A 27510-nucleotide genomic window follows, 5' to 3' on the forward strand; every position below is an offset into this window, starting at 1 on the left:
CGGCGCTGTCACTACACGCATTCATGCATGCGCAGGGATTATTATGTTCTATTTTCAGCACTCTCAGAAGAAAAAAACACTGGAATACTGGTTATGGAACGGTATCAGTAGAGAAAAGTGATATCGTGCATCCATAGTTTCAGTAGTTCGCAAGTTAATGTAATCCTATTTAGAGGATAGTGTAGACGTTTGTGGCTCGCTGTCCTGGGGGAAGGGCTTGAGGCTTGAGGCTTGACCTGAGCACAAATACCCCCCACCCCTGCATTAGTGCCGGGTTACCCCGGACGGAGGTGAGAATCCTAGCCACCCAGACCGAACATTAAGTCTCCCTCCAGGCTTGGTGAGTTCGAAAGATGGGTCCGTGCATTGAGCGGGCGGACCCCGAGGGACGGAGCACTGCTCCACTCGAGCAGGCGAGCCCAAACTGTGATCAAACGGGGGCTCTCACTGCATTCGACCGGGAGAGTCCTCCGAGCTTCGAACGGGAGAGCCCACGAAAAAATAAACATGAATAGCTCACTCAGCATTTGGAATGGGATAACCTCGCTGTGGTTTGAATGGGAGAGCCCTTGTGGAGAGCAGAGGCGTGAATCCTAGCTGCTAGGGCAGGTCACCCCGAGTATTGAAGTGGATCCTAGGCTCTTGTGATGACCTCAGCCTCTCCTCCTGGCAATGATGTGCCCTCATGGCATTTTGAACGGGAGAGTCCTCACTGCGCTTCGAACGGGGGAGCCCACGATACAAATACATGTGAGTTAGCTTGCATGGCACTCAAGTGGGAGAACCCCCACTGCGGTTTGAACGGGAGGGACCTTGAGTGCTTTAGGTGGGCCCGTCCTGCATTGTGGGATGGGGGCTTCCAGACTGGCCGGGGTGGACCCCTGCAGCGCCGAACGGTGGGGCCGGCATATTGGAAAATGAGAATGAAGCAAGCATCCCCCTGACCCCGGATGAGAACTTGTAACTAGTTAATCAGGGCTTGATGGGCCTTCCTGATATGAAGACGGTTGGTGCGGATGATTCAGAGATATGCGTTGGATGGCCAGTGGCCCCATAATCGTGTTTGGTGTTCGGGCAGGCCTTTGTGGGCTGCTATGGTTGCGGCACCAATGTGAAAGAAATGGCTTGAGTATAGTTTATCTGAGATGCCGGAATTGAGCAGGGCAGATCTGATTGTGTTGTTGTCTAGAATGTGGAGGTCCAAAATAGTGGGATGGATTCTTGGGTCGAATTTTGTCATGGTGGTAAATTTGGAGCAATGGAGGCAGTCAAAGAAGGCAAGGATGATGACATATGAGCAGTCACAGAGAGCTGTTTCACATGTATACAGTGCCGAAGCAGCCGGTTTGTGGAAGTAGCTTCACACGGCAGGCCACTCCGGGTTGAAAGTTTATAAGAGAACATATGAGCAGTCGTAAGGGGCTGTTTCACATGTATACGGTGCCGAAACAGCCAGTCTGTGGAAGCAACGTCACGTTATAAACTGCTTCAGGGAATGGAGCATAGAAAGAAAGAGTAAAAATGTAACACTTAACATGGTAGCAGTCAGTACTGCGAAAACAAATGAGCTGCTGTGACAGCTTCTGCTGAATGATGAGATTGGATGGAAGAGCTGTTCTGGTGAAGGCGAATGCTTTACTGCGAAGTTGCATCCGATGATCTGAGTCACTGCATTGGTCTGTTCGTGGGCAGTGGGCGGGGCCGAATGCCGGAAGATTCAATGCCATGTAGAGGTAAGCGGCTGTTCATATATGCTTACTCTAGCAATGTGATTGGTTAAATTAAATGACTTTGCTCCTCCTGAACCTTGTTTATAAAACAAATTTATGTCAGTCTTACCAGATGGAGTTGTTGTTTTGTGCAGACATTATCCCGCACTTAGGCCTCTGATGTAAGCTGTACCTTGTTCAAGACCAGCATATTTTAGGGGCCATCCCGAACATATTGTTCTAGACATGAACGGTCTTTACTGTGGAGAAAATGTGCAGAAAGTTTCCAGATTAGACACAGTAAAAAAGGGGCTAGAAAAATCTGCAGATCCCCCAACTGAGAACCAGCTCCAGCACTAGAACCATTTTTGTAAATAAGGGGTAAAAGAGGTAATCAAAAGAAGGAGAGAAATAAAAGGTTGAAAAAACGGAATAAAAGAAAAGGGACCCAATATCCCTTTCCTCTACAGAGCTCTCTCTCTCTCTGTCTGAGCGCCACAGTCTAGGACTCAAGAGATGAACAGAACAGGGTGATGGTATCAGACTCTGCTTTACAACATTACCTTCAGCTCAGATAAATGACCAGACACAGAGAATGAGAGACTGACAGAGGAAACACAATGATGGAGGGGAATGGAAGGGGCAGAGGAAGTAAAATCTCATCCAGTATCTTCTCTACAGTGGCTAGCAATTTGTGCTGCGAAATGAGGACTATCGGGAGAGTTTGATAGGATCCAATTAAAAGTCATTGCAGATAAAATGATGATGAATTGCAGCTGCAAAGCAGAGAGATGATTTGCTTCAGACTTGACACAGCAGATCCTTCCTAAACACTTTGGGGGTAAAAATGGATGATGAACAGGAAGTGAGCCGAGGTGGAGGAGGGTCATCATTTTGAATTAAGGGAAAAGGGAGGCAGTTTTCTTATGTGGTTGAATTGGGAAGTTTGATTTTACCAAACTGATTCATATATATATATATATATATATATATGGCAGAAGAGGTATGGTTTGTTGGATAAATATAAATAGACTAAGCTGTGTATTGCACATAATTATTGCTCAATGGGGCCGTTTTAACTGTTCATGAGATGGATAGCCTGAGGGACAAAACTGTTCCTGTGCCTGACGGTTTTGGTGTTCAGTGCTCTGTAGCGCCGTCCAGAAGGCAACAGTTCAAAAAGGTAGTTGGCTGGGTGAGTGGAGTCCAGAGTGATTTTTCCAGCCCTTTTCCTCACTCTGGAAGTGTACAGTTCTTGAAGGGAGGGCAGGGGGAAACCAATAATCCTCTCAGCAGTCCGAACTGTCCTTTTGTATGTCCAATTTCGTAGCTGCACCAAACCAGACAGTTACTGAAGTGCAGAGGACAGACTGAATGACTGCTGAGTAGAACTGTATCAGCAGCGCCTGTGGCAGGTTGAACTTCCTCAGCAGGCGAAGGAAGTACAACCTCTGCTGGGCCTTTTTCACAACGGAGTCAATGTGTGTCTCCCACTTCAGATCCTGTGAGATGGTAGTGCCCAGGAACCTGAATGACTCCACTGCTGCCACAGTGCTGTTTAGAATGGTGAGCGGGGTCAATGTTGGGGTGTTCCACCTAAAGTCCACAATCATCTCCACTGTTTTGAGCATGTTCAGCTCCAGGTTGTTTTGACTGCACCAGTGAGACAGCCGTTCAACCTCCCTTCTGTATACAGACTCATCGTCATCTTGGATGAGGCCGATGGCAGTTGTGTCATCTGCAGACTTCAGGAGCTTGACAGAGGGGTCCTTGGTGGTGCAGTCATTGGTATACAGGGAGAAGTGTAGTGGGGAGAGCACACATTCCTGGGGGGCACCAGTGCTGATTGTACATGTGCTGGAAGTGAATTTCCCCTGTCTCACTAGCTGCTGCCTGTTCATCAGAAAGTTGGTGATCCACTGACAGATAGACGTGGGAACAGAGAGTTGGTGTAATTTAGTCCGGAAAATAGCCGGGATGAACTGAAGTCTGCAGAAAGGATCCTTGTATATGTCCCTGGTCTGTCCAGATGTTGCAGGATATGATGCAATCCCATGTTAACTGCATCATCCACAGACCTGTTTGCTCGATAAGCAAATTGAAGGGGATCTAGAAAGGGTCCAGTGATGTCCTTCAGGTGGGCCAACGCCAGTCTCACAAATGATTTCATGACCACAGACGTCAGATCGACGGGTCTAGTCATTAAGTCCTGTGATTTTGGGTTTCTTTGGGACAGGAATGATGATGGAGTGTTTGAAGCAGCATGGAACTTCACACTGCTCCAGTGATCTATTGAAGATCAGTGTGAAGATTGAAGCTAGCTGGTTAGCACAGGATTTTAGACAAGTGGGTGAAACACAGTCTGGGCCCTGTGCTTTACTTGTCTTTTGTTTCTGGAAGACACAGCACACCTCCTCTTCACAGATCTTAAGTGCAGGTTGAGTAGCGGAAGGAGGAGGAGGGGGGTTGCAGGATGTGTTGATATTTTTGTGAAGTGAAGGTTAGAGCGGGTGTGGGGTGTGAAACTGGGCCTTTCAAATCTATAGTAAAACACATTCAAGTATTCAGCTGTTGGTTCCCTGCAGTGTTGGGGGATGGTATCTTGAAGTTATGTACGTGCAGCATAGTTCTAGCGGGAAGACTAGCAGCTGCACATCATCACACCATTAGCTAGGTAACTCCTAACCAATCTCATGTAAGCCATTGCTTTGTAAGTCTGCTCACAATCTATCACATTGCTGTTTCAGTGTGCTAACACAGCAACCTCCACCACCTCACTGCCACCAGTTGAGTCCCGTCCTGCACGGGGGTAGGCTTTTCGCCCCTGCCTCCTATCTCCGGCAGGATATGATGGTTCCGAGTACAACAACTTCAGACCGCCAGACGGGGTTTACGCCAAAGAGAGACATTACATTCCTGTTTTATATTCATCAAATAAATGTAATCTAAAACTTTACTCAAATCTGCAAGTCTTCCTGATAGATTTCAGGCCACTCCACACTGATGCAGGGTCCTTAGCTGAAAACTTGTTTTTCAGCTTATCAGAGTAGCTTCTATTAGCCACTCGTGTGTTCCTGGCCTGAATGTACAAGATTTTATCCCCACTTCTGTAAGCATCCTCTTTTGCCTGAGGAAGCTGCCTGAGTTTTGCTGTAAAGCACGGGTTGTCATTGTTGTATGTTAAATAAGTCCTAGTAGGAATGTACATGTCCTCACAGAAAGTGATATATGATGTCACAGTATCTGTGAGCTTGTCCAGATTGGTGTCTGCAGCCTCAAATACACTCCAATCTGTGCACTCAAAGCACGCTTGTAGTTCCAGCTAATTAACAATGACATTGAAGCTATCTCTCTGTTGAAACATAAGAAAATATATTGGATGTCTCCACTGCAGTGTTTATGTTAGGTATCTAAAATGGTTTGGAAGAAATGCTTGTGTGCCTTTTGTGTGTGTTTAAAAACCCTGATGTGTTATTTTTACCAAGGCGCACAGGTACGCTATCAAAATGACTAATTACATAAGATTGACCCACAAAAAAGGCAGCGTTTTTTCTTTCCTCCCTCCTCCCATTCCAGCAGCTGTTCTGTTTTGTTAACATCGGCACTTTCCAGCCCCATGGACCTGGAATCTCCTGCAGCACCCACACGTATCCATACGCTCCCTCCTTCCCCATATCCCCCTGATCAATGGGCTTGCCATCAGAGGACGAGCACAGGCTGGGGAGATGCCCGGTGTGGCTCTCTATTTCTGGGCCCATTTATTTTCCTCTGTGAGGGTAATTAAGCATTTTGTCCATGTTGGTGGAGAGAGAGAGAGCACATATAGAGCTTGTATGTTGCTGTATTCTCAGTCTCTCAGGCATGCACAGCAGCTTGCACCTTTAGTTGGTTTATTATAACTGTTAGTGGAGTTCTACTTTCTTTTCACATGTTTAGAATTAGTTTTGTGTGCTATCTGTTCTCTTGTAAGGTCACAGTAAATCTTAGCCTGCATTCTGCAAAGACGTTTTACTTTCAGTCTTTTATGGGCAAAGAGTTTTATATCATGAAAACAGTGTTCAACACAGTAATTAGTTATTAGTTTTCTTCAGTGTGGCCAGTCATAAGCCATCTTTATATTGCATTGGCAGGGCAAAATGCAAATTTGAAATGACACTGAAACATTCCAGTTTTTAATGTGCAATAGAGGTGGCACAAATATTTACACTGGAAACTCAATTGTGCAAAACAATGCTCCAATATTGATTATTTTCTAAACTTTCAAAAGTTGTTTATTATTCTTTTGCACAGCCGATAGAAAATGAGGCGCATACTGATTGTCATGGCAGCAGAAAAGTTGTGGGTGCGTCTGATGCGGCATTTCATTTTCACTGAACCAAAACCCAGCATTCTGAGGCCACGTCCATGCTAATACATTTACCATTTGATAATGCATTAATTCTGCTAGGTTTACACCTCTCATCCACACTAAAACGCTGTTTTCCTCCACTGAAAATGGAACGTTTTTGCTCTGTTACACCATGTTTTGAAAAGCTATGAAGTTTATTTAAAACAAACTTTTCAAACAAAAACGGATTAGTGTGGACATAGTCTAATTCTCATGACAACGAAAACGTTTACAGTGTTGCGGCATTAGGGGCTGTTCAGACTGCAACTAATAAAAAGTTAGATGCGACAAACAGAATGCAAGTGTCTCAATACGTAAGTTCTTTTAACTTGACTTGCTATCTGAAAAAATGCGGCACTCCTGCAGCAGATGCTGAAAAAATATTGTGATGTGCCGCAGTGGTCAAAAACGTCCGTCTAGCACGTTTGCATAGAAAAACAATTGAAAAATTGTGCTTACGGTGCAAAAATGTGTTCAGTATGAACCACCTCTTATATTTTAACATAGCTAAAACCCAATGTGTTGAATGTCATGACAACGGCAAAGTTTAAGTCGCATCATATTCTTCATTTTGTTTACACTGAACCAAAGCACCATCAGAGCAGCCTCTGATACTACAGCATGAGGCAGGTCAGAGCAGGCATATTTTAAATGGCTTTTATGTGGCATTGTGTCTTTACATATAATTTGGAGGCAGTACAGAGCCACTTTACCACAGCAGGCACTTTTCCCATGGACATTGAGATGTGCTGTATCACAGAGAGACAAAGATGTAGAGAAAGACACAGTGTAGTAGACATTGACATTTATCAACACCTGCCATGTCAGCTCATTGCCTGAGGCACTTTTTTTCATGTGTGTGGGCTGGTTTGGGTGGTTTATGAGGACATTTTTTTAAGGTAACAAACTGGTAATTACAAGTGTATTATGCTATAAATGTGGTTTATGAGGACATTTCTAGTGTCACCATAATTCAAATCGCTTAAAAAACATACTAAATTATGTTTTTTTTTTGAAATTGTAGAAAGTTTTTTGTGAGGGTTAGGTTTAGGGGTAGGGTTAGGGGATAGAATCTATAGCTCATACAGTATAAAAATTATTATGTCTATTGAGAGTCCTCATAAGGATAGCTGCACCAACATGTGTGTGTGTGTCTGTGTGTCTGTGTGTCTGTGTGTGTGTGTGTGTGTGTGTGTGTGTGTGTGTAAGGTTTGGTACGTATGGAATAAGTTAGTGGATCATGGTTATTCTTAATTAGGTCATGTGCATGTTTCTCCTCACCTTGTGTTTGAGGCCTCCATCATTCTCTCGGGAGCTCACACTTGCACATGCAATTAATTACCCTCCGCTACGTTTGTGTGATGACCACGGGCTGAATAATGAGCGTTATTATTCATCCAGTCTCAAGTAGAGGAGAGTTCTCCCCAAGCTCCCTTCCCTCACTAAGGGACGCCCATTGTTTTCAACCAGCTTTCCAATAAATTCTGCATATGTGATGAATGCTGTGTGACCTTTTGTAAGGAACAATACAATTTTTAGTTGTTTCCAGCCATTTTGTGACCTTAGTCACAGTGTTAGTGCGCTGATTAATATCATTAGATAAGCGTGTAAGCTTTTTTGACTGGGGCCAGTAAACAACCACCTAGCAATGCCTTAGCAACCATCCAGAACACCCTAGCAACTACATAGCAGTGTCCTTTAATCACCCACAACATCCTAGAATTCCAACTTTTGCATGGGCAAGCATCACTCACATTTTCTTCAGAAAATGTAAATATCTAGTCTTATAGTAATTAATACTTTGCAGTTAATGTAAGTAAATGTTAATTAGAAAAAAGAAAGATTTTTATTTCATTGTACACATTTTATTTTACAGAAAAACCCCTAAGTTACTATTTATTGATCCTTACAAAAGTACTTATTGAAGGTACCATGGTATGGTGATGGAGTCAGGTCATGGTAATGCAATGATACTTTGATATATACCACGTCACTGAATGGTTAACATGTTAATGTACAATTGCATTTACATAGCACTCCAAGGTACTTTAAATAATGACATGGTAAATGTAAAAAAAACCCAAAAAACAACAACAACATTGTATTGCCATGATACATCACTAACAAATAAAGTACCCAAAAAAAAACAGTGCTACTACCTTGTTTTTTGTGCATGGTACCACAATAATAAATGTTTTGACCTGTATCATGGTAATGAAATGTTTTTTGGACATGTACCATGATAATACTGTTTTTTTTTTATTTTATTTTTTTATATGTGTACCATGGTAGTACCATGTTTTTGGATATGTACTATGATAATACCATGTTTTTGGACCTGTACCATGGTAATACTATGTTTCTGGACATGTACCCTGATAATACCATGTTTCTGGACATGTACCATGGTAATGCAATGGTTTTTGGACATGTATCATGGAAAAATTCTGTTTTTGGACATGTACCATGGTAATGCAATAGTGTTTGGATATGTACCATGCTAATGGAATGTTTTTTGGACATGTACCATGGTAAGGAAATGTTTTTTGGACATGTACCATGGTAATACCATGTTTATCTGGACATGTTAGATGGTAATACTATGTTCTTTGGAAATGTACCATGGTAGTACCTTGTTTTTGTACATGTACCATGGTAATACCCTGTTTATTTGGACATGTAATGTACCATGGTAATACCATGTTTTTAGAAATGTACTATGGTAATGCCATGGCATTCTTTGATTTCTTTGGTACTTTTTTGCTAATGGAATTTTAGCAGAAAACTCTTCTCAAACAAACCTTTGGTCCTTACATAAAAGAGCTTGTTGTATTCAAACACCTTTCAGATAAATTCTGCATTTGTCTCAAATGCTGTGTGAATTATTGTGAAGAATAATGCACTCTTTGGTGGTTTCAGGTTATTTTGTGGTTACCAAAAGTCACGTTACCTTAGTCACATGATCTCAGCATGACGATTAGTATTGTATATGCTGACTGTCTGGCTGAGGTGAGCGTGTTGTGTAATGTCAAAGGCATGTTAATAGGGATATGAATAAATCATATCAGTGTTTTTGGATGGTCTTTAGAGAACAGGGACGGCTGTTGTTGAGATGTGCTGTATGTGTGGGTGGACTGCTGGAGCTCTTTAAAGTTTAATGGAGCTGGGACGCTGATGAGGAGACGTAGGCAGTACGAGTGTGAGAGTTCACATGTCTACTGCTTAGGGAACAATGTTTGTAAGTGTGGAGGCCATTTGTGGTTGGTGTGGAGGATGTGTCTGATCAAATTGGAGCTCTCATTGAGAGAGGCTGTCTGTGATTCATTGTCAAAGGAAAGGCCTTGTGACTAGAGGGTGTTCAGTGGTTTACCCTTGACCTTGTGCCTTCCAAAGAGTTATTATGTGACTCTTTGTCTTATGATCTGCAAATTAAATAATCTTTATAGGAATATATTCTTATTACTCCTTAATGGATTTTTTATTGTATTTGATCCTTTTTATGGTAGTTTCTTTTAGTATTTAAATAGTTGTTATTTTTAGAGCTGTTGAAGTTAACCCATTGATAATGCATTAATGCAATATTCTTTTAACGCCACTATTTTTTTTAATGCCGTTAAAACACATTCTTATGTGACCCTTTTAATAAACCATGCATTGACCGTCGTGAAAGCAGATGGTGGGAGACATTATGCTGAGACCTGTGCCAAGCGTTTTATCAATGTAGCAAAGCAGGGGAACATTTAGAATAAAGTAAGCACACAAAAAACACAGTTAGATGATTGCAGCGGCCATTTGAACACCTGCCTTGCACTACGCACCAAAGTTTTAGTGCTGGCCAATGTGTCCAGGAATGATAAAGTTTGCCAGATAAAAAATCCGCTCATCTCATCTTTAAGCACGCACATTTGAAGCTCTGTTAATTCAGGTATTACACTAAATTACTTTGAATTCTGCTCATAATATCATGTTTGTGCTTAGATTAAATGCAAGTATAATTAAGAGAAACGGTGTGTGTTTTAAGCACTTTCTTTTTCTTCTTTTACTTTTGTGCTATATCATGCAATAATACACTGACATAGGCCTAATGAGTAATGTGCCATCATTATACTTGAGTCTTTCCCACGAAATCCAAACATAAGCGGTCCAAAAAAAAAAGAAAAAAAAAGCATAATACGACCAGTTATAATGGTGATGTTTCTTGCTTGTCCACTTCTGATTGAATCACCCCAAATGGGTGTGAGCCATTCTTTTATGTTGTTTGTTTACATGTTATCATGAATTAACTCTCCTGCTGAGTTTGTGCATTAATTTCGTGACTTACCTGTTAATCAACCACTGCACTAAAGGAAGAGTTTTAAACTGGCATGCGAGACGGGAATATGCAGGCTGCTTTTGAACTTCACAAATTGTCGGACAAGTCCTCCATGGCAGCGCAGCAGAAATCATTTTTACATTTTTCGGACATTTCCAGCTAATGGAAACCCAGTCTCCAAGGTTCTGTCACAGTGTCTCTGCGTAATAGTGCGGTTGATAGTGCACAAGCCGCTGTAGAACAGCAGAAGATGCTGGAACCCTGCAGGTAATCTACACTGTCATTAGCCCATTTAATCCCACCGAACGGGGTGAAAGGGCTCTAAAAGGAGTTGTTGATGTATTTTACACAGAGCTGTCAATTGTAAATGACAGTACAGACTTTTTTCACATGAGTGGTGCAAATAGTCACAAGACCAGTGCTTGGTAATTCTACCGTGCTCCTCTAAGCATTATGTCTGTTAAAACACCATAAAAGAAGAAAATATGTCCTGTCATAATACACATACAACTATATATATATATATATATATATATATATATATATATATATATATATATATATATATATATATATACTGTATATTGTCTCTCTTCACTGGCTACCGGTTGATGCACATATCAAATTCAAGGCTCTGATGCTGGCATACAGAACAGTCATGGAGTCTGCTCCAGCATACCTAAAATAATTTCTGCAGAGCTACATTCCCACCAGAAGCCTGCGGTCAGCTAAGGAACGGCACCTTATTGTATCAACACAAAGAGGCACCAAAACATTTTCCCGGACTTTCGGTTTCATCATACCACATTGGTGGAATGACCTTCCCAACTCCATCCATGAAGCTGACTCACGGCTAAAAACACATCTTTTACATGAGCACTTAACCAGTCACAAAAAAAAAAAAAAACACAACATCTCATTCCCTCCATCAGGGAACAGAGGTTACATCAGTAACCAAGACATTCCCTGTCTGTCACTCATTCGACGTTGTAATTAATAATTATAATTAATAATTTTCTTTATTTATCACACATTATACATTTGCACATATACAGTGATATATTCTTCTTTTCACATATCCCAGCTAGGCTGGGGTCAGAGTGCAGGGTAAGCCATGATACAGCGCCCCTGGAGCAGATAGGGTCAAGGGCCTTGCTCAAGGGCCCAACAGTGGCATCTTGGGGGTGCTGGGGCTTGAACCCCCGACCTTCTGATCAGTAACCCAGAGCCTTAACCGCTGAGCTACCACTGCCCTCAATGTCGTGTCGATGTAGTGACACTAGGGGTTCCTATACGAAACTCCGCAGGTGCTGAACCATGTCACGAGGTATGGAGGAGTGGACATGGGCAGGCTGCTGCGTGCCTCATAGCAAGCGCTCGACCACGTCATGACCTTCCAGCGAGTTAGGTAATGCGTCTCCCTGGTCCCATTAAAGGTGGGAGGAGGCATTTACCCGAGGCGGTGGCCTCGCCTGATTTCGGTGAAGGCGGTGGCCTTTCCTGATTTCTGTATTAAGCAATATCCCGCCAAGCACCTGCTAGAATAGCGCTGGGGAAGTGCTATTCCCTCTCCAGGAGGGAGAGCACTACGGAGACCACATCCTACCGGAGGGAGGTTAGCATGTGGAGAATACCTCACATGGACATACCGACGGGGAAGTTCACATATGGAATGATGCCACGGGGGAGGACCCTATCTACGGAGAGGGTACACAGCAAAAGTGGCCGAGGCAGAGCAGAGCTCTGTCGAGGTGACACAGGGTTCACCTGTGAAACCGAAACCGAGGGGAAACCGAACAGTGGAAACGCATCATACGGGATTACCGAGGGGGGAATCACCACGTATGGAGCACTGAGCCCAAGTACGCGGGCTCACCTGAAAAGGGGCATACCATGAGTACTGGGCCTGGCGGCGTTACTCCTCCACCGATTTCGTCACCGAATAGTGCTTAGAAATTAGAGGCGTCCAGTGTTCACCAGTTGCGGGGAACTGTTGTGGACAAGATAGTGCACATTATCACCTTGAAAGGGGAAAGGCGCAAATGCAAGCGGTACACCTGACCGGCTGCCCGGCCTACCTGTTGTTACCCCATAACACTCGGGTCGAAACTGGTTCTATGCGCAGGTTTTTGAACCTCACAAAGGTATTGGGTGTAGCCCAACCCGCTGTTCTGCATATGTCTGTTAGAGAGGCACCCCTCGCCAGTGCCCAGGAGGGTGCAACACCTCTAGTGGAGTGCGCCCGGACTCCCAAAGGGCACGGCAGGTCTTGTAATTGATAGTCACATGCTGGGTGCCGTGGCACCATGCCCACCTTGGGACTCAAGTCTGTAGCCAGTGCTGGAGTGGTCTCATATGCATCAACCCGAGGGGGAGTACTGCCGCAGAGGGTGCCATATGCCCCAGGAGCCTCTGAAATTGTTTCAGTGGCACAGCTACCTTCCGCTTTAAGGTTTTCAGGCAGGCCAGCACCGTTCATAAGGCGTGCCATCATGGTGACCAAGTCCAACTCCATACCGAGAAAAGAGATGCTCTGCGCAGGGGAGAGCTTGCTCTTTTCCCAGTTGACCTGAAGCCCCAGTCGATCGAGATGCTGAAGCACAAGGTCCCTATGCACACACAGTAGATCTCGCGAGTGAGCTAGGATCAGCCAGTCATTGAGATAATTGAGGATTCGAATGCCCTTCTCCCTTAGTGGGCCCAGGGCAGCCTCTGTGACTTTGGTAAAGATGCTAGGAGACAGGGACAGACCAAAAGGGAGGACCTTGTACTGGTATGCTCGTCCCTCAAAGCCAAACCGAAGAAAGGGTCTGTGTCGAGGAAGGATCAATACGTGAAAGTACGCGTCCTTCAGGTCAATGGCCGCGAACCAATCCTGATGTCGTGCTGACACCAGGATGCACTTCTGCATCAACATTTTGAACGGAAGCCTGTGTAAGGCACGCAGACCAAGAATTGGGCGCAACACCCCCTCCCCCCCCGGGCATGATCAAATAAGGGCTGTAAAAGCCCTTGTGTGACTCGGCTAAGGGGACGGGCTCTATCGCTCTCTTCGCCAGAAGGGTGGTGACCTCCGCCCGAAGGACCGAAGCATCCTTGCCTCGCACTGCGGTGGAGAGGACACCACTGAACCTGGGTGGCCATCTGGTGAACTGGATCGCGTAGCCCGTGAAGCGTGTACGGGCAGAGAAAGGTGCCTTCCACGACTTCGTGAGCTCCTCGTGCACTTCCGGGAAGAAGGACACCGGGGCGGGGTGCAGCCGTGAGGTGTGTTCCATGCCCAGAAACCAATCATCCAGCCACGAATGCTCAGGGCAGGGCGGAGGGTTCCACTCAAGCCCGATGTTCGCAGCCGCCCAAGAAAGCGTGGCTGCCAGCTCAGCGTCTGCCTCATCCTGAGCTCTACCACCTGAGAGCGGAAGATCAGAAGATTCATCCGCTTCTGAAAGCAGAAGCCCACTCTCCGATGCTGCGACCAATAATTCATCCTCGTCACGAGCCCCGAACGAGACATTAAATCCGCCTTGAGACAGACCGCCTGCATCGCTCGTGAACTCTACCGGGCAGAACGAGTGTGCCGGAGGATGGGAGGACTGCAGGGACTGAGCTGGTGGAAACGCTCCCATATCCACATCCAGATCGCCTGCGGTGCTCGCCGACCCAGCCGCCTGAGTTTCAACCCAGGACGGACCGGGTCGGTAAGCAGCCACGGTGGTTCTCCGCTTCACGAAGAAGGAAGAGAGCCACGACCACAACGTTCTCATGGGCATGTTCTCACAGTGAGAACATGACCCCTCCACAAAAGCTGCCTTGGCGTGCTGCGACCCAAGCACTCGGGGCCATCCGGTGGGGAGAGATATCAGCCACACCCAGTAGCACAAAGGCGAAAGGACATCTTTAAAAAGACGCCAATCGCTTGTGCGAGCTCTTTTAGACAAAATATACTCTTTTGAATATGCTCTTTTTACACCTGTGGACTCAGCCGCGAAGCACCCAGGGGAAGCACAACACTCGACCGTGCGAGGGTGACCACTGATATGCTCCGTAAATCCAGCAGCAGATAGCAAGGTGATGGGACGAACACACACATGCGCTCGGCTCCGAAGAACAAATCTGAATGAGTGGTGCATTCAGTGGAGCATGCCATCTCCTTTTATACCCGTATGTCCGGGGCCGAGAGTGGCATGCAAATTCCACTCACCAATTTTCATTGGCCTTTTCTGAATAAAGCAAAGGTGATTGGGGCTCTCAAGAGCGAACCCCTAGTGTCACTACATCGACACAACGTCGAGTGAGTGACAGACAGGGAATCGCAATTAACTACAAGAAAACATGATTAATCGCGATTAAAAAATAAATAAATTTGTTTGACAGCGCTAGTTATTTTATAAAATTATATTTTGGTTTATAAAATAATTTTTTACATTCACTGGCACCTTTATTATCATTATTATTATTATTATTATTATTATTATTATTATTATTATGTAATGTCTAGTTTGTTGGATTTCATCCCTCTTTTAAGTACTTCATTATTACATATTATAAAACACTTCAATATTATATATTTTTTTTCCAATTTTGAATATTTTCTTTATGTTTAACCATCATTGGCATCTTTTATTATTATTATTGGTGTAGCTGTTGTTATTTTTTAAATTGTATTATTATTATTATTATTATTATTATTATTATTTTAGGTATTTCATTATTATATATTATAAAATATTTTTTATTTTATTAAATGCTTTTTTAAATTTTTAATATTTTTTTATTGTATTTTTTTACAATCACGGGCACCTCTATTATTATTTTTATTCTCTTTTTGTTTGTTTCTGTATTTTATTCATATGATTCAATATTAAATATTTTTTAAATATTTCTATTTTAAAAATTTTATATTATTATATTTTTACCATCATTGGCACATTTATTATTATTATTAATATTATCATCATTTTATTTTATTATTTCATATTATAAAATATTTTTATTTTATACTTTTGTTTTATATTTTTAACACAATGTTTTATTATTATTATTATTTTAATATTTTTTTTTTACAATACTGGCACCGTTATTGTTTTTTTTATTTTTTTTTTATGTCTTGTTGAATGTCTTTGTATTTTAGCCCTTTTATGGTATTTCATTGTTTCATATTATTAATATTTTTATTATGTTTTTACAATATTTTATATACCATCATTGGCACCTTAACAAATTATTATTATTATTATTATTATTTCATCATTTAATCACTTTCATGTTGTTTCAAACCCACATGACTTTTTCTTTCTTTTCAGTGCAAAAGGAGATGCTAGGCAGAATGTTAGTGAACAACAGTCTCAGTCAACATTCGCTCTCATTTTATGTAGAAAGAAAAATGCAATGAAAGTGAATGATGACTGCGGCTGTTAGTCCCTAACATTCTGCCTTTTGTGTTCCTTGGGGTAAGAAAATGGTGACAGAATTTAACTATAACACTGGCTGGTCTGGCGATAAACACTATGACATGTATTATGAAGGTAAAATAGTGCCTAAATGATTTGCATGAACAGAGTAAGATTGCAAGCGTAAAAATAAATTGCATGTGCATAGAATGTTTTGTAAAGGTGTAAATCAAGTTGCAAGCATAAGAAAAATATTATCAATACTTTAATGCTTTGCATAAGTGTAATTCATCTCTTGTGAATCTGTAATTGCATGTTAACACAAAGTAAATTTGGTGTGTATTCTTCTGACTTCCTTTTTTCACGCTTCCACTTTTGGCACTGTTTTTGCACCTAAAAAACATTGCAAACCTGCAAACAGTTAAGTGTAAATTAATGGCTTCCACTCTGTAATTTAGATTTTTAAGGTCTTTCTCACACCCTTTCTCTTTCGCTTGCCGTCTTCCTCCCCGTTTCTATCTCACTTCCTCTCTGTGCTCCATGACCCCTCCTTTCTTCCAGAAATGGGTAGGTGCACATAGACAAATCTATGAGCCTGTTCTGAGTCAGTAGCTTTGCTGATGAGACTGTTCCCCTTCTGTCACTCACTCGACGTGTTGTCGATGTAGAGACACTAGGGGTCGCACTTGGGAGCCCCAAACACCTCAGATCTTTGAGAAAAGGCCAATGAGAATTGGCAAGTGGAATTTGCATGCCACTCCCCCGGACATACGGGTATAAAAGGAGCTGGCTCGCAACCACTCATTCAGATTTTTTCTTCGGAGCCGAGCGGTTGTGTGTCAGCAAGCTGTCTTCCACTACCGGTCCATTCACCTCCCAAGAAGCATTTGCTGTTGGATATACGGTGCATTCCAGCGGCTTTTCTCTCCTTCTGCACAGATCTGTGCAGATTACGCCCCTGGGCGCTTCGACAGCGCTAAGAGAGTTTATATTCCTGCAAAGAGTATATTTTCTCTATTAGAGCAAACACATTGACGTGAACGTCTTTTTAAAGACGCATATTTTTCAAGATGCCTTTCTGTCTTTGTGTGATTCCTGGATGCGGTCACTATCTCTCTGCTTCCGATGGCCACGGGCGCTGCCTCACGTGTCTGGATCGTAATCACACTGAGGCAGCGTTCGTGGATGGTTCATGTTCTCATGGAGTCAGCGGCAACTGAGGTCACTGCAGACCACTCACATCCCAGGCAACCTCAACGCCACAGCAGAAGCACTGTTGTGGCAGGTGACGCTCAGAGGAGAGTGGAAACTCCACCCCCAGGTGGTCCAGCTGATTTGGAGTCGGTTCGACAAAGCACAAGTAGACCTATTTGCCTCCTGAGAAACCTCCCACTGCCCGCTCTGGTATTCTCCGACGGGGGCCCCCCTCAGCCCAGATGCACTGGCACACAGCTGGCCCCGGGGGCTGTGCAAGTATGTGTTCCCCCCAGTGAGCCTACTTGCACAGACCCTGTGCAAGGTCAGGGAGGACGAGGAGCAGGTCACCCTCGTGGTCCCGTTTTGGCCCAGCCAGACTTGGTTCTCAGACCTCACACTCCTTACGACAGCCCCTCCCTGGCGAATTCCCCTGAGGAAGGACCTTCTTTTTCAGGGACGGGGCACCATCTGGCACCCGCGCCAAGACCTCTGGAACCTCCACGTCTGGCCCTTGGACGGGACGTGGAAGACCTAAGTGGCCTACCACCAGCAGTGGTAGACACGATCACTCAGGCCAGAGCTTCCTCCACGAGGCAGCTTTATACCCTGAAGTGGTATCAGTTCGCGAATTGGTGTTCTTCCCGAGCTGAAGACCCTCAGAGATGTGCAGTTGGGTCAGTGCTTTCCTTCCTGCAGGAGAGGCTAGAGGAACGGCTGTCCCCCTCCACCTTGAAGGTGTATGTGGCCGCCATAGCGGCACACCACGATACAATGGACGGTAAGTCCTTAGGGAAGCACAACCTGATCATCAGGTTCCTGAGAGGCACCTGGAGGCTGAATCCTCCTAGGCCACGCCTGTTCCCCTCATGGGATCTCTCCATGGTCCTCCTGGGCCTTCGCGAAGCCCCCTTTGAGCCGCTAGAATCAGTCGAGTTGAAAGCCCTCTCCTTGAAGAAGGCCCTCCTGATTGTGCTCACCTCCATCAAGAGGGTCGGGGACCTGCAAGCGTTCTCTGTCAGCGATACCTGCCTGGAGTTCGAGCCGGGTGACTCTCACGTAATCCTGAGACCCCGGCCGGGCTATGTGCCCAAGGTTCCCACAACCCCCTTCAGGAATAAGGTGGTGAACCTGCAAGTGCTGCCCCAGGAGGAGGCAGTCCCAGCCCTGTCGTTGCTGTGTCCGGTGCGTACTTTGCACATCTACTTGGATCGCACGCAGAGCTTTAGACGCTCTGAGTAGCTCTTTGTCTGCTTTGGCGGACAGTGGAAAAGGAATGCTGTCTCCAAACAGAGGTTTGCCCACTGGATCGTGGATGCATACCAGACCCAGGCCATGCCCGCCCCTTCAGGAATACAAGCACACTCCACAAGGAGTCTGGCATCCTCGTGGGCACTGGCCCATGGCACCTCTCTAGCAGGCATCTGCAGGGAAGCGGGCTGGGCGACACCTAATACCTTCATGAGATTTTACAATCTCCGGGTTGAGCCAGTTTCGTCCCGTGTTCTGTCAGGTACGAACAGGTAAGTTCGGGAATACGGACAGCTGGCCGGTTGTATCGCTTGCGTATAGTGCATTTCCCCTCCAAAAAGGTTAAGATTTGCGCTTCTTTTCCCATGCGAGTTCACGAACCCATGAGCCCTGGATGTCCTTCCTCCCTAGCCCTGTGGCTTACGAATTCAGCAAAGGAATTCACAGCCGGAACCATTACATGTGCTAATATGCCCTTACTGTGGTAGGTGCTTCACAGGTGCCGGTTACTCCGGTAACCTCCTGTGGTGTATTTTCCGCAGTACAGTCTCCCTGTCGGCAGACCTGCGTCTACCTTCGACAGAGCCCTCTCTGTCCCGGTCGCTTTGTTTGAAGAGCTCCTCCCCTTTCAGGCAGGACCTACCACCGCGCCTCTTCCATGTGTGGCTCTGAGCCCACATGACGTGCTTTCCACATGTTACCTCCCCTCCGGGCAGGATGTGGTCTCTGCGGGGTCTTTTCCCCCTGAAAGAATAGGATAGGAAAAGAACACCTTCCCCGGCGCATATATTGAGCGTTAAAATGGCCCCAGCCGAATAACTGAATACTCTGTGGAGAGAAAACAAAGAGAGAGAAGGCCGCGGCTGGCGCTCCCATATCTAGTATGGCTGCTCCCATACTAGATACGTCTCCCCCCCCCCTCCCCCCCAGGGCTGTGGGGAACTATACGATGCTTTTTGGGGCGTTGGGGGAGGCTACGTGCAGACCGGTGCACCTGCTACTATGCACGCAGCAGCTTGCTTGCACCTGCACCGGCAGTCCACGTAACATGGTTCAGCTAGTTGTGGCATTTCGTATAGGGACCCCTAGTGTCGAGTGAGTGACAGAAGGGGAATGTCTCGGTTACTGTTGTAACCTCTGTTCCCTGATGGAGGGAACGAGACATTGTGCCCCCCTGCCACAATGCTGTACTACCCGCTGAAATGGCTGGGACACTGTCTCAGCTCCTCAGCACAAAACCTGAATGAGTGATTGCGAGCCAGCTCCTTTTATAACCGTATGTCCGGGGGAGTGGCATGCAAATTCCACTCGCCAATTCTCATTGGCCTTTTCTCAAAGATCTTAGATGTTTGGGGCTCCCAAGGGTGACCCCTAGTGTCACTACATCAACACAACATCTCGTTCCCTCCATCAGGGAACGGATGTTACGACAGTAACCGAGACGTTTCTCACAGTCCTAACAGTAGAATCTTGTCTGCTGGGTCCAAAATTGGCATTGCCAAGTGCCAAAGATGAGTCAAAATTGGCTTTGCCAAATAAAACGATACTCACCAGTGGCTGTTTTATTAGGAGATTAATACATATTTTAAAGGTGCTCTCAGGAATTTTTTCCTTATTAAAATATTTCCTTTTTTTTTTTTTTTTTTTTTTTTTTTTGGAAAAATATGTTTAAAAACATGTGCACTTACATGAGATAAAAAAAATGAAGTCCACTGGGGTGGTTAAGGTCACATGACCAGCTGAATACTACTCACTTTTTCTCTGTTACAGCCATTTTACTGTACTCTTTTGTTTGCTGAATAAATTAATCATGCTGAAAATAATGCAATTCTATATTCCCATCTCTAACTTTAAAGCTAAACTTTAACTTCTGCGTTATTCTGTACTCATGCAGTGAGGTGGAAGTCGAAGATGACTGCTATATCTGTTTGAGCAAGTTATGCAATGTAAACCAATAATAAAAAAATAAAAAAATCAAAGACTTACATACCATCTATCAAAGAAGACATCTGACATGACTTGCATGTCTATTTAAGTCTTTTTAAGTGCTAAATTGTCCATAAAAAAATGTATCTAGAAGTTTCCTCCAGATGTCATTGTTGTGAAATATATGTGGAATATTCCTCGCATTAAATCACCAAAGTTTTGGGTTTATTATGAACAACATCACGTTTTTGTGACAGGTGCAGTTTTACCAAGACTAGCTTGCCTGATGTTTTGATTGCCACTTGGGGGAAAAAATAGCGGCTTCTTTTGTAATGACAAAATTATTATTTTTTTTTTTTAAATAACAAAAAAGAGAAAATAATTTTCTCAAATCACTCGTCATTGTCAGGCGAATGTGGCAAAAAGTTCATTTTAGATTGCTTGTCTGTAAACGGGTTGTTCTGTAATTTTGCTGCTGTTTATCAGTGCTTGTAATGTTGTCTGTATGTATGTGTGTTTATGTGTGTGTGAATGAGAGGGGCTGTACTGAGGAGGCTGCTGTCAGGGTGGAGTGTTTTCACCTCCCCCCATATTGATCTGACAGTCTAACAATTGCGTGATGAGAATCCTGACTTGTCTCTGTCTCTCTCTGTCCATCTCACTCTGTTGCTCTCTCCTTTTCATTCGTCTCTGTCTCTATCTTTCTCTCTCTCAAGGATACACACTTAAATGGCATGATTTACATGGGGTGAGATAAGCTGGCATGTGACATTCATTCTTTGCCATTTCAGCAGGGTTGTGCAGGAGTTGCACACTGGAACACGGTTTACGTGAATTTCTCAGAACCCACTTTGTCTCAGTGGCCCCCAGAATGTCAGGATCAGTGCAGTAAATCACTGATGCACTACACAACAGCATGGTCATGTTGAATTGGCGTGATATCCTCTTAAGATTTTTGTGAGGGGTTTGTTTCTTGTTTTGTCTTGTGTAGCTATTTTTTTATTTTATTTTGGGCCTAAGACCTAGTGAGCTGCATTGCTGTCTACTGCCTAAGGGGCCGCTCAGGCCAAAAAAAGCTAAACGCAACACAACGAATAGAACAGGTGTCTTAAGACTTGTTTTTAAATATTTCAATTCTTTTTAATGCTCAACTTAGCACACCACACAAGTAGCGCTCCGCACAGGAGACTCGACTCCATTAGATTCCTATAGAGTTTGATGTTACCCAGATAGCACACATACATCTCTGAGATGTCTGTTTCAGAACTTTTCATTTGGAAAGTACACTGCCTGGCCAGAACAAAAGTCACATACACTAATATTTAGTTGGACCGCCTTTAGCTTTGATTACGGTGCGCATTTGTCATGGCATTGTTTTGACAACCTTACGCAACATCACAACATTTATTTCCATCCAGAGTTGCATAAATGTTTGGCCGAGATCTTGTATTAATGTAGGGAGAGTCTAATCACTCCGTAATGTCTTCTCCAGCACATCCCAAAGACTTTCAATGGGGTTAAGTTCAGGACTCTGTGGTGGCCAATTCATGTGTGAAAATGATTCCTCATGCTCCCTGAACCACTCTTTCACAATTTGAGCCTAATGAATACTGGCATTGTCGTCCTGGAATATGCCCATGCCATCAGGGAAGAAAAATTCCATAGATGGGATAATCTGGTCTTTCAGTACATTCAGGTAGTCAGCTGACTTCATTTTATTGCCGCATAATGTTGCTGAGCCTAGACCTGACCAATTGAAGCAACCCAAAATCATAACACTGCCTCCAAAGGCTTGTACAGTAGGCACTATGCATGACGGGCACGGTGCTTCCCTTCTTACTCTGACGCGCACATCACTTTGGAATAGGGTAAATCTGGAATCATCAGACCACATGACCTTTTTCCATTACTCCACAGTCCAATCTTTATGCTCCCTAGCAAACTGAAGTTGTTTTTTCTGATTAGCCTCACTAACAAATTGCTTTCGTGTGGCCACACAGCAGTTTAGTCCCAATCCTGTAAGTTCTCATCGCATTGTGCGTGTGGAAATGCCCTCACTTTCACTATTAATCATAGCCGTTTTTTTTTTTTACGATGTGACTTCACCAAGCGTTTTAGTGATCTCCAGTCGTGATCATTCAAGATTTTTTTCCAACCACATTTCTTCTGTGAAGCTGACAGTTCACCACTATCCTTCCAGGTTTTAATAATGCATTGGACAGTTCTTAGCCCAATTCCAGTGATTTCAGCAGTCTCCTTAATTGTTTTCTTTGCTTGATGCAGGCCAATAATTTGCCCCTTCTGAAACACAATAACTTATTTTTCATGACCACGGGATACGTCTTCTGACATGGTTGTTTAAGAAATGAGAAGCTACACACTGCATCAGTTAGGGTTAAAAGAATTGTTGCCAGCTGAAACATATTAATCACTGCAATAATGATCCAATCATAGGCTCTAAAGTATCTGCTTATTTAAATCCAAACAGTGAATTTTATTTTTTTATTTTTATTTTTTTGCCAGGCAGTGAATTAAAATATAATTAGCATCTGCTAAACATCTTTAAAAGATAATATTTACAAACATTTTAAATCACTAACATCTCAAAAATATCTGCTAAATGTCTTATTGACATCAGAGACATACTTATTGATCTACGTCTTGTAGATGTATTGCAGATGAGCAAACAACGTAGAAAATAAATTAAAAAAAATGTCTTCCAGATACAAACACACACATCAAATAGACATCTGGGTGATGTATGCATGCTATCAGGGTAGCATGCTGCAAAGCTTGCAACATTAAAATGCAAAGCACACACAACTATTGGATTGTTCTATGTTTGTTAGCATGATGCCTAGCTTATTAACATTAACATTCATAGCAAACACAAACATTTTTCATATTTAATTGAATTTATGCCATTTTTGTTAGCATGCTCCTAAGCTAGCAACATTAAACAAATATTGGATAAAATAGTCCATATTTAATTTAATTGTACTATATTTGTTAGCATGCTGCTAAGATAGAAACATTAACACCCATGGCACACACAAATATTGGAGTTCATATTTAATTGAATTTGTGCCATTTTCGTTAGCATGCTCTTAAGCAAGCAACATTAAAATACACAGCTCATACAAATATTGGGGAAAATAGCCCATATTTAATTGAATTGTACCATTTGTATTGATACTTTACAGTATTAAATGAATAGCCTACTGTATATTGTGTGGCAGCTTTTAAAATAAATTTTTGTGGTTAAGTCAGGAATTCTACATGATGGAGGTGGTATTGTACACACATTTTAAAGAACAACTTTGTTTGTGTCTCTACAGTATGACTATGAAGGAAATGACATCAGCGACCTGTCTGTGGACCTCTCGGTTGTGTGGAATGGAGATTTCGTCATTGACAACCCCTACAATATCCAGGGTAAAACTCACCTCTCACCATTTCCTGACACAAGGCACTTACTTCCCTGACTCTCTCTACTTCATCCCCTCTTCTAAAGTTACTCTTTCTGCAGTATCCACACCTTTCTCCAGTGCTTCTGTGAAGAGGAATAGGGGCTGTTTTATACCTGGCTGCTTGCCTTGCCAGGCTTTACTGCTCTTAATATAATTTAGTTTATCTGCTCCTCTCTCCTGTTACCACAGCTCACTGCTGCTAAACAATGAGAGACTACACGAAGCACTGCTTTAGAAAGAACGAAAAGGTAGTGTGGCATCAGAGAGTCTGGGTATGGCTTCTCATCCACAGCCCTTGATGGCTATCAGCCTCTCCAGACAACTTGAAATGGCCGTTTGGTTTCTGCTGAGCTTGAGTCCTGCTTCATTGAGATGGGAGGGGGGCGGTAAAGGACATGTAGTGTCAAACCATGTTTAGAAAGTAAAAGGGTCTATTTGCTGCTAATATTTCAAGTATCAGGCTGGTAAAGAGCTATTTAGTGAGAGTGGTGAGTGAAAGGTGACTCCGGAGGCCTCTTCGGTCCATCCTATAGATCGCCACACCTGGGCCACATCATGCTCTTGACACCTTGAGTGATGATGAGACATCCCATGCTTTCCCATTCATTTTCTATTTTTTCATCTCTCTGGCTGTTCAAAACCTGAAAAATGCTGCCTTTGCTGACATTCTACCATGGTAGGAAGGCATCAAGACACATGTTTTTGGGATGTTTGCCTCTATTGTAGATGAAAGTAGAATGTACAGTCATTGGCTGACTGGATAGCAAGACAGCAGGGGTTTTTTCTCTCTCTTTTTCAGCTCCTTTCTTTATAGCACAATAAATTTATCCATCTTCTCCACACTGCCAGAGAAAACCCCCAGCATTGCCCTGCTGTAAAGTGGAAATGTTAATGTAATTAAATCATTAATTTGGTTCAGTTTAATTAGCGCGGAGCTACTTTTAAGCTTAGCCATGGCTAATCAGATTAGCATGAGGCTGAGACGGATGGATATGCCGTATTCTTTGAAGTACAGCGGCAGTCTTGGACGCCCAGCCAACAGAACATTCACATAGTCCCCTCAAGTTCCAGGGACCCCAATAAATAAATAAATAAATAAATCAGCCATCTTTCACTTTACAGTGTGAATTTTACAAGTATCATTTGCTAATTGTTAACTGTCGCTGAGGTTATACCTTGTTTCACACCTCAACTCATTTTTAATCTCTCTTTCTGTAAATTTACAGTTAAAGAGAAATATTTAGGCTAAACTATTTAGAAATATTTTTTATACACTCTAATGTTGTGTTTTGCAGTTAGCTTCATTAGCAGTTAGCATTTGTTTGTTGTCTATTTGAATTGTTTAGGTGTTCGGCAGGTTGGCCTACTTTTTATAGACCTTCAGCTTCATCCAACATTCCTTTTTCATTCTAGCAAAATATTTGTTTTAATGTGGTACAGCTACCAAAAATTACTAAAAAAAATATCATGGTACTACCATGTTTTTTGAGACATGGTTTTGTTTTGGATGTACTGTTTTTTTTTTTCTTTTTTTTCTGGAAGTACACTGGAGTACTATACCATACAAATACTATAGTATCCCTGCTAAAGAAAAACAAAACATCTTAAACCTGTCTGTTGGCTGGTTTTAGAGGGGTTTTAGGCTGGCAAGTGTTTTTTTTTTTTTTCCCAGTAGAGATAAATGTGGTAATCATCCATTACCATATATATTTATATCAGTACCATGGTATTACTATCTGATACCATTAATCTACCATGGTACTGTAGAGTGTACTGAGCACAGTACTTTTTTGTAATAGACATAAAAGGAATAGTTCACCCAAAAATGAAAATTTTCGGGATTGGAACTGGAGAGAATATCCTTTTGTTAGAGTCGCCAAGACCGAAGGGTCTGATACTGTGTCTCTCTAGTAACTCAGATGATGAGCTGAGAAGCGTCCGACTACCGGCCCGAACACTTCAGGCCTTGAAAGTCTGGGGGCGGGGTGCTGACATGGTTCCCCTGGAGTACGGTGAGAAGTGGGGCTACCCTGGGTATGACGCACTTGGACATCGTCAGAGCCACGAAATCTCTGCTGAGTGTCAAGTCTGTTGGTGGGAATTTGACGGGAGCATGGCTGTGTAGGTGTGTATCAATGATGAGCAGGTGTAGTTGGCACCCTGAAATTTGGGGCACGTTGCACCTGTGTTAGTTGCTGGGTGGTCCCGGACAGCTTCACATGCTTTTCCAAAACTTCAGAGACGTTCAGACCAAAAAGATGTCCAGGAAAGGTGGGTAGGTCCCTCAAGGTCTTTTTGCAGTCCTCTGGTAATCTGGCCTGAGCAAGCCATACCTGCCGGCGAGCTGTTAGAAGTGTTGCAGTGAGAGAGCTCAATTCTCGTGTCATGTGACCCATGGCCAGCAAGGCTGTCTGCAAGAACTGTGTGACAGAGGGGTCCACTTTAACAGACTCTAAAGAGCTAGTGGCCACAAGGATCAGTTGGCAGATCGGCATGAGTGATATAGGCAACAGACTCGTATGCTTTCTTGAGAAAAGAATCCGTGTGGCCACACTGGGCACTAGGGCACCAGACGTTCCCTCCAATGCTTCATACGGAGACACCACCAAGGCGGCGACCGGCTGTTCAACTTCTGACACATTTTGCACCCCAGTGAACTTCGCCTCAGCCATAGAAGCTAAGGTATGTGCAGTTTTGGATTGCCTCTTGGCCGTCCCTGATCCTTTCAGGGCACTAGAAAATTATGCCACAAAGTCTTTACATGCAGGCATAGTAAAAATATCTGTAGGTAGAGACTTGCAAAAGAACACATTAGACTGAATAGGATGAGCAGGGTGCTCATCATGTCCGAGATGAGCCACTGCCATCTGAAGCAGTGTCAATATGTCATCCACCGGAGGTGGAACAGTCCCTGAAGAATGGCATGAGCCTCCAGAGCCACCCAAGTCAGATCCAGCTGGCACATCCTGTGGATCATAAGGCCCGGCAGATTCAGAGCCATGGTGCTGCTGAAACTGTGTATCAGAAGCACACATGGACATAGTGTCAAGGTGGGAGCTATGAGGAGGATAAGGAGAGGAGGTATCCTCTTTGTTTGATAAATGTGATTAAGCATCCTCAGTGGAGCCCGTAGTAGCTGTAGAGACATATATAAGCCTGCTGGTTGAAGTGACTGCAGGAGTCGCTTCATCTCCGCCATATCTGAGGAAAGGTCAGCAATCTTTTTTGACAACAGATGCTCTGCCAAACGACTGTCTTTAGAAGTGGATCTTTTCTTGTGCCAGCAGCTGCAGAGGCATGGCGCTTTTGAGGTCTCTGCTATGAAACCGTTTCCAGTTCTAGAAGATTAGCTTCCCGGTTGTGGTCCAGATCAGCCAAATGCAACTGTCTCTCAGACAAAAGCAGCAAGCTAAGGTGTGGGCACGGATCCGTAAGCGCTTCAGGCAGGTGTTGAAGTCCCAGGCATGATGAGCATGATCATGCCCATCATCAGGAAGGAGCTCATGAGGATAGAGTCTAAAATTCAGGGGATAGGCAGGAAAAAATGAGCTGTAAGCCATTTCAACTGTCAAGTAGCCCTTCAGATAGATCCACAAGGAATGATTGCTATATGCAAATGCATCACAACCTCCGGATGAACCACAAGGATCTGTGGAGGAAGGATACCAGAGTGACAGACAGAGAAGGACCAACAGGCGTAAAGAGAAAGAAAAATAAACACACAAAATTAGCGGGAAAAATGCGTGATAAATGCAAACATGGCAGCTCGAGTCCAACGGCTTATTAATTCAACAGATAGTTATACACTAACAAAGATACGGGCTAAAGGGGAACCTAGCCCGAAGCGCAGATGACACCCCCCAAGATAGAA

At 43.7% G+C, this 27510-nt stretch overlaps 1 protein-coding gene across 1 annotated transcript in view; it reads left to right on the forward strand.

The window, feature by feature from the left end:
• The window catches only part of LOC127419296 (plexin-A1-like), a 304625-nt gene that overhangs the window by 185859 nt on the left and 91256 nt on the right, over positions 1 to 27510 (forward strand). The window contains exon 11 of the mRNA XM_051660595.1: positions 23508 to 23604. Within this exon, the coding sequence (XP_051516555.1) occupies positions 23508 to 23604 (97 nt within the window). The remainder of the gene's footprint in view (positions 1 to 23507; positions 23605 to 27510) is intronic.

The sequence above is a fragment of the Myxocyprinus asiaticus genome, chromosome 28 (genome assembly GCF_019703515.2).
Source record: "Myxocyprinus asiaticus isolate MX2 ecotype Aquarium Trade chromosome 28, UBuf_Myxa_2, whole genome shotgun sequence".
NCBI classification, from domain to species: Eukaryota; Metazoa; Chordata; class Actinopteri; order Cypriniformes; family Catostomidae; genus Myxocyprinus; species Myxocyprinus asiaticus.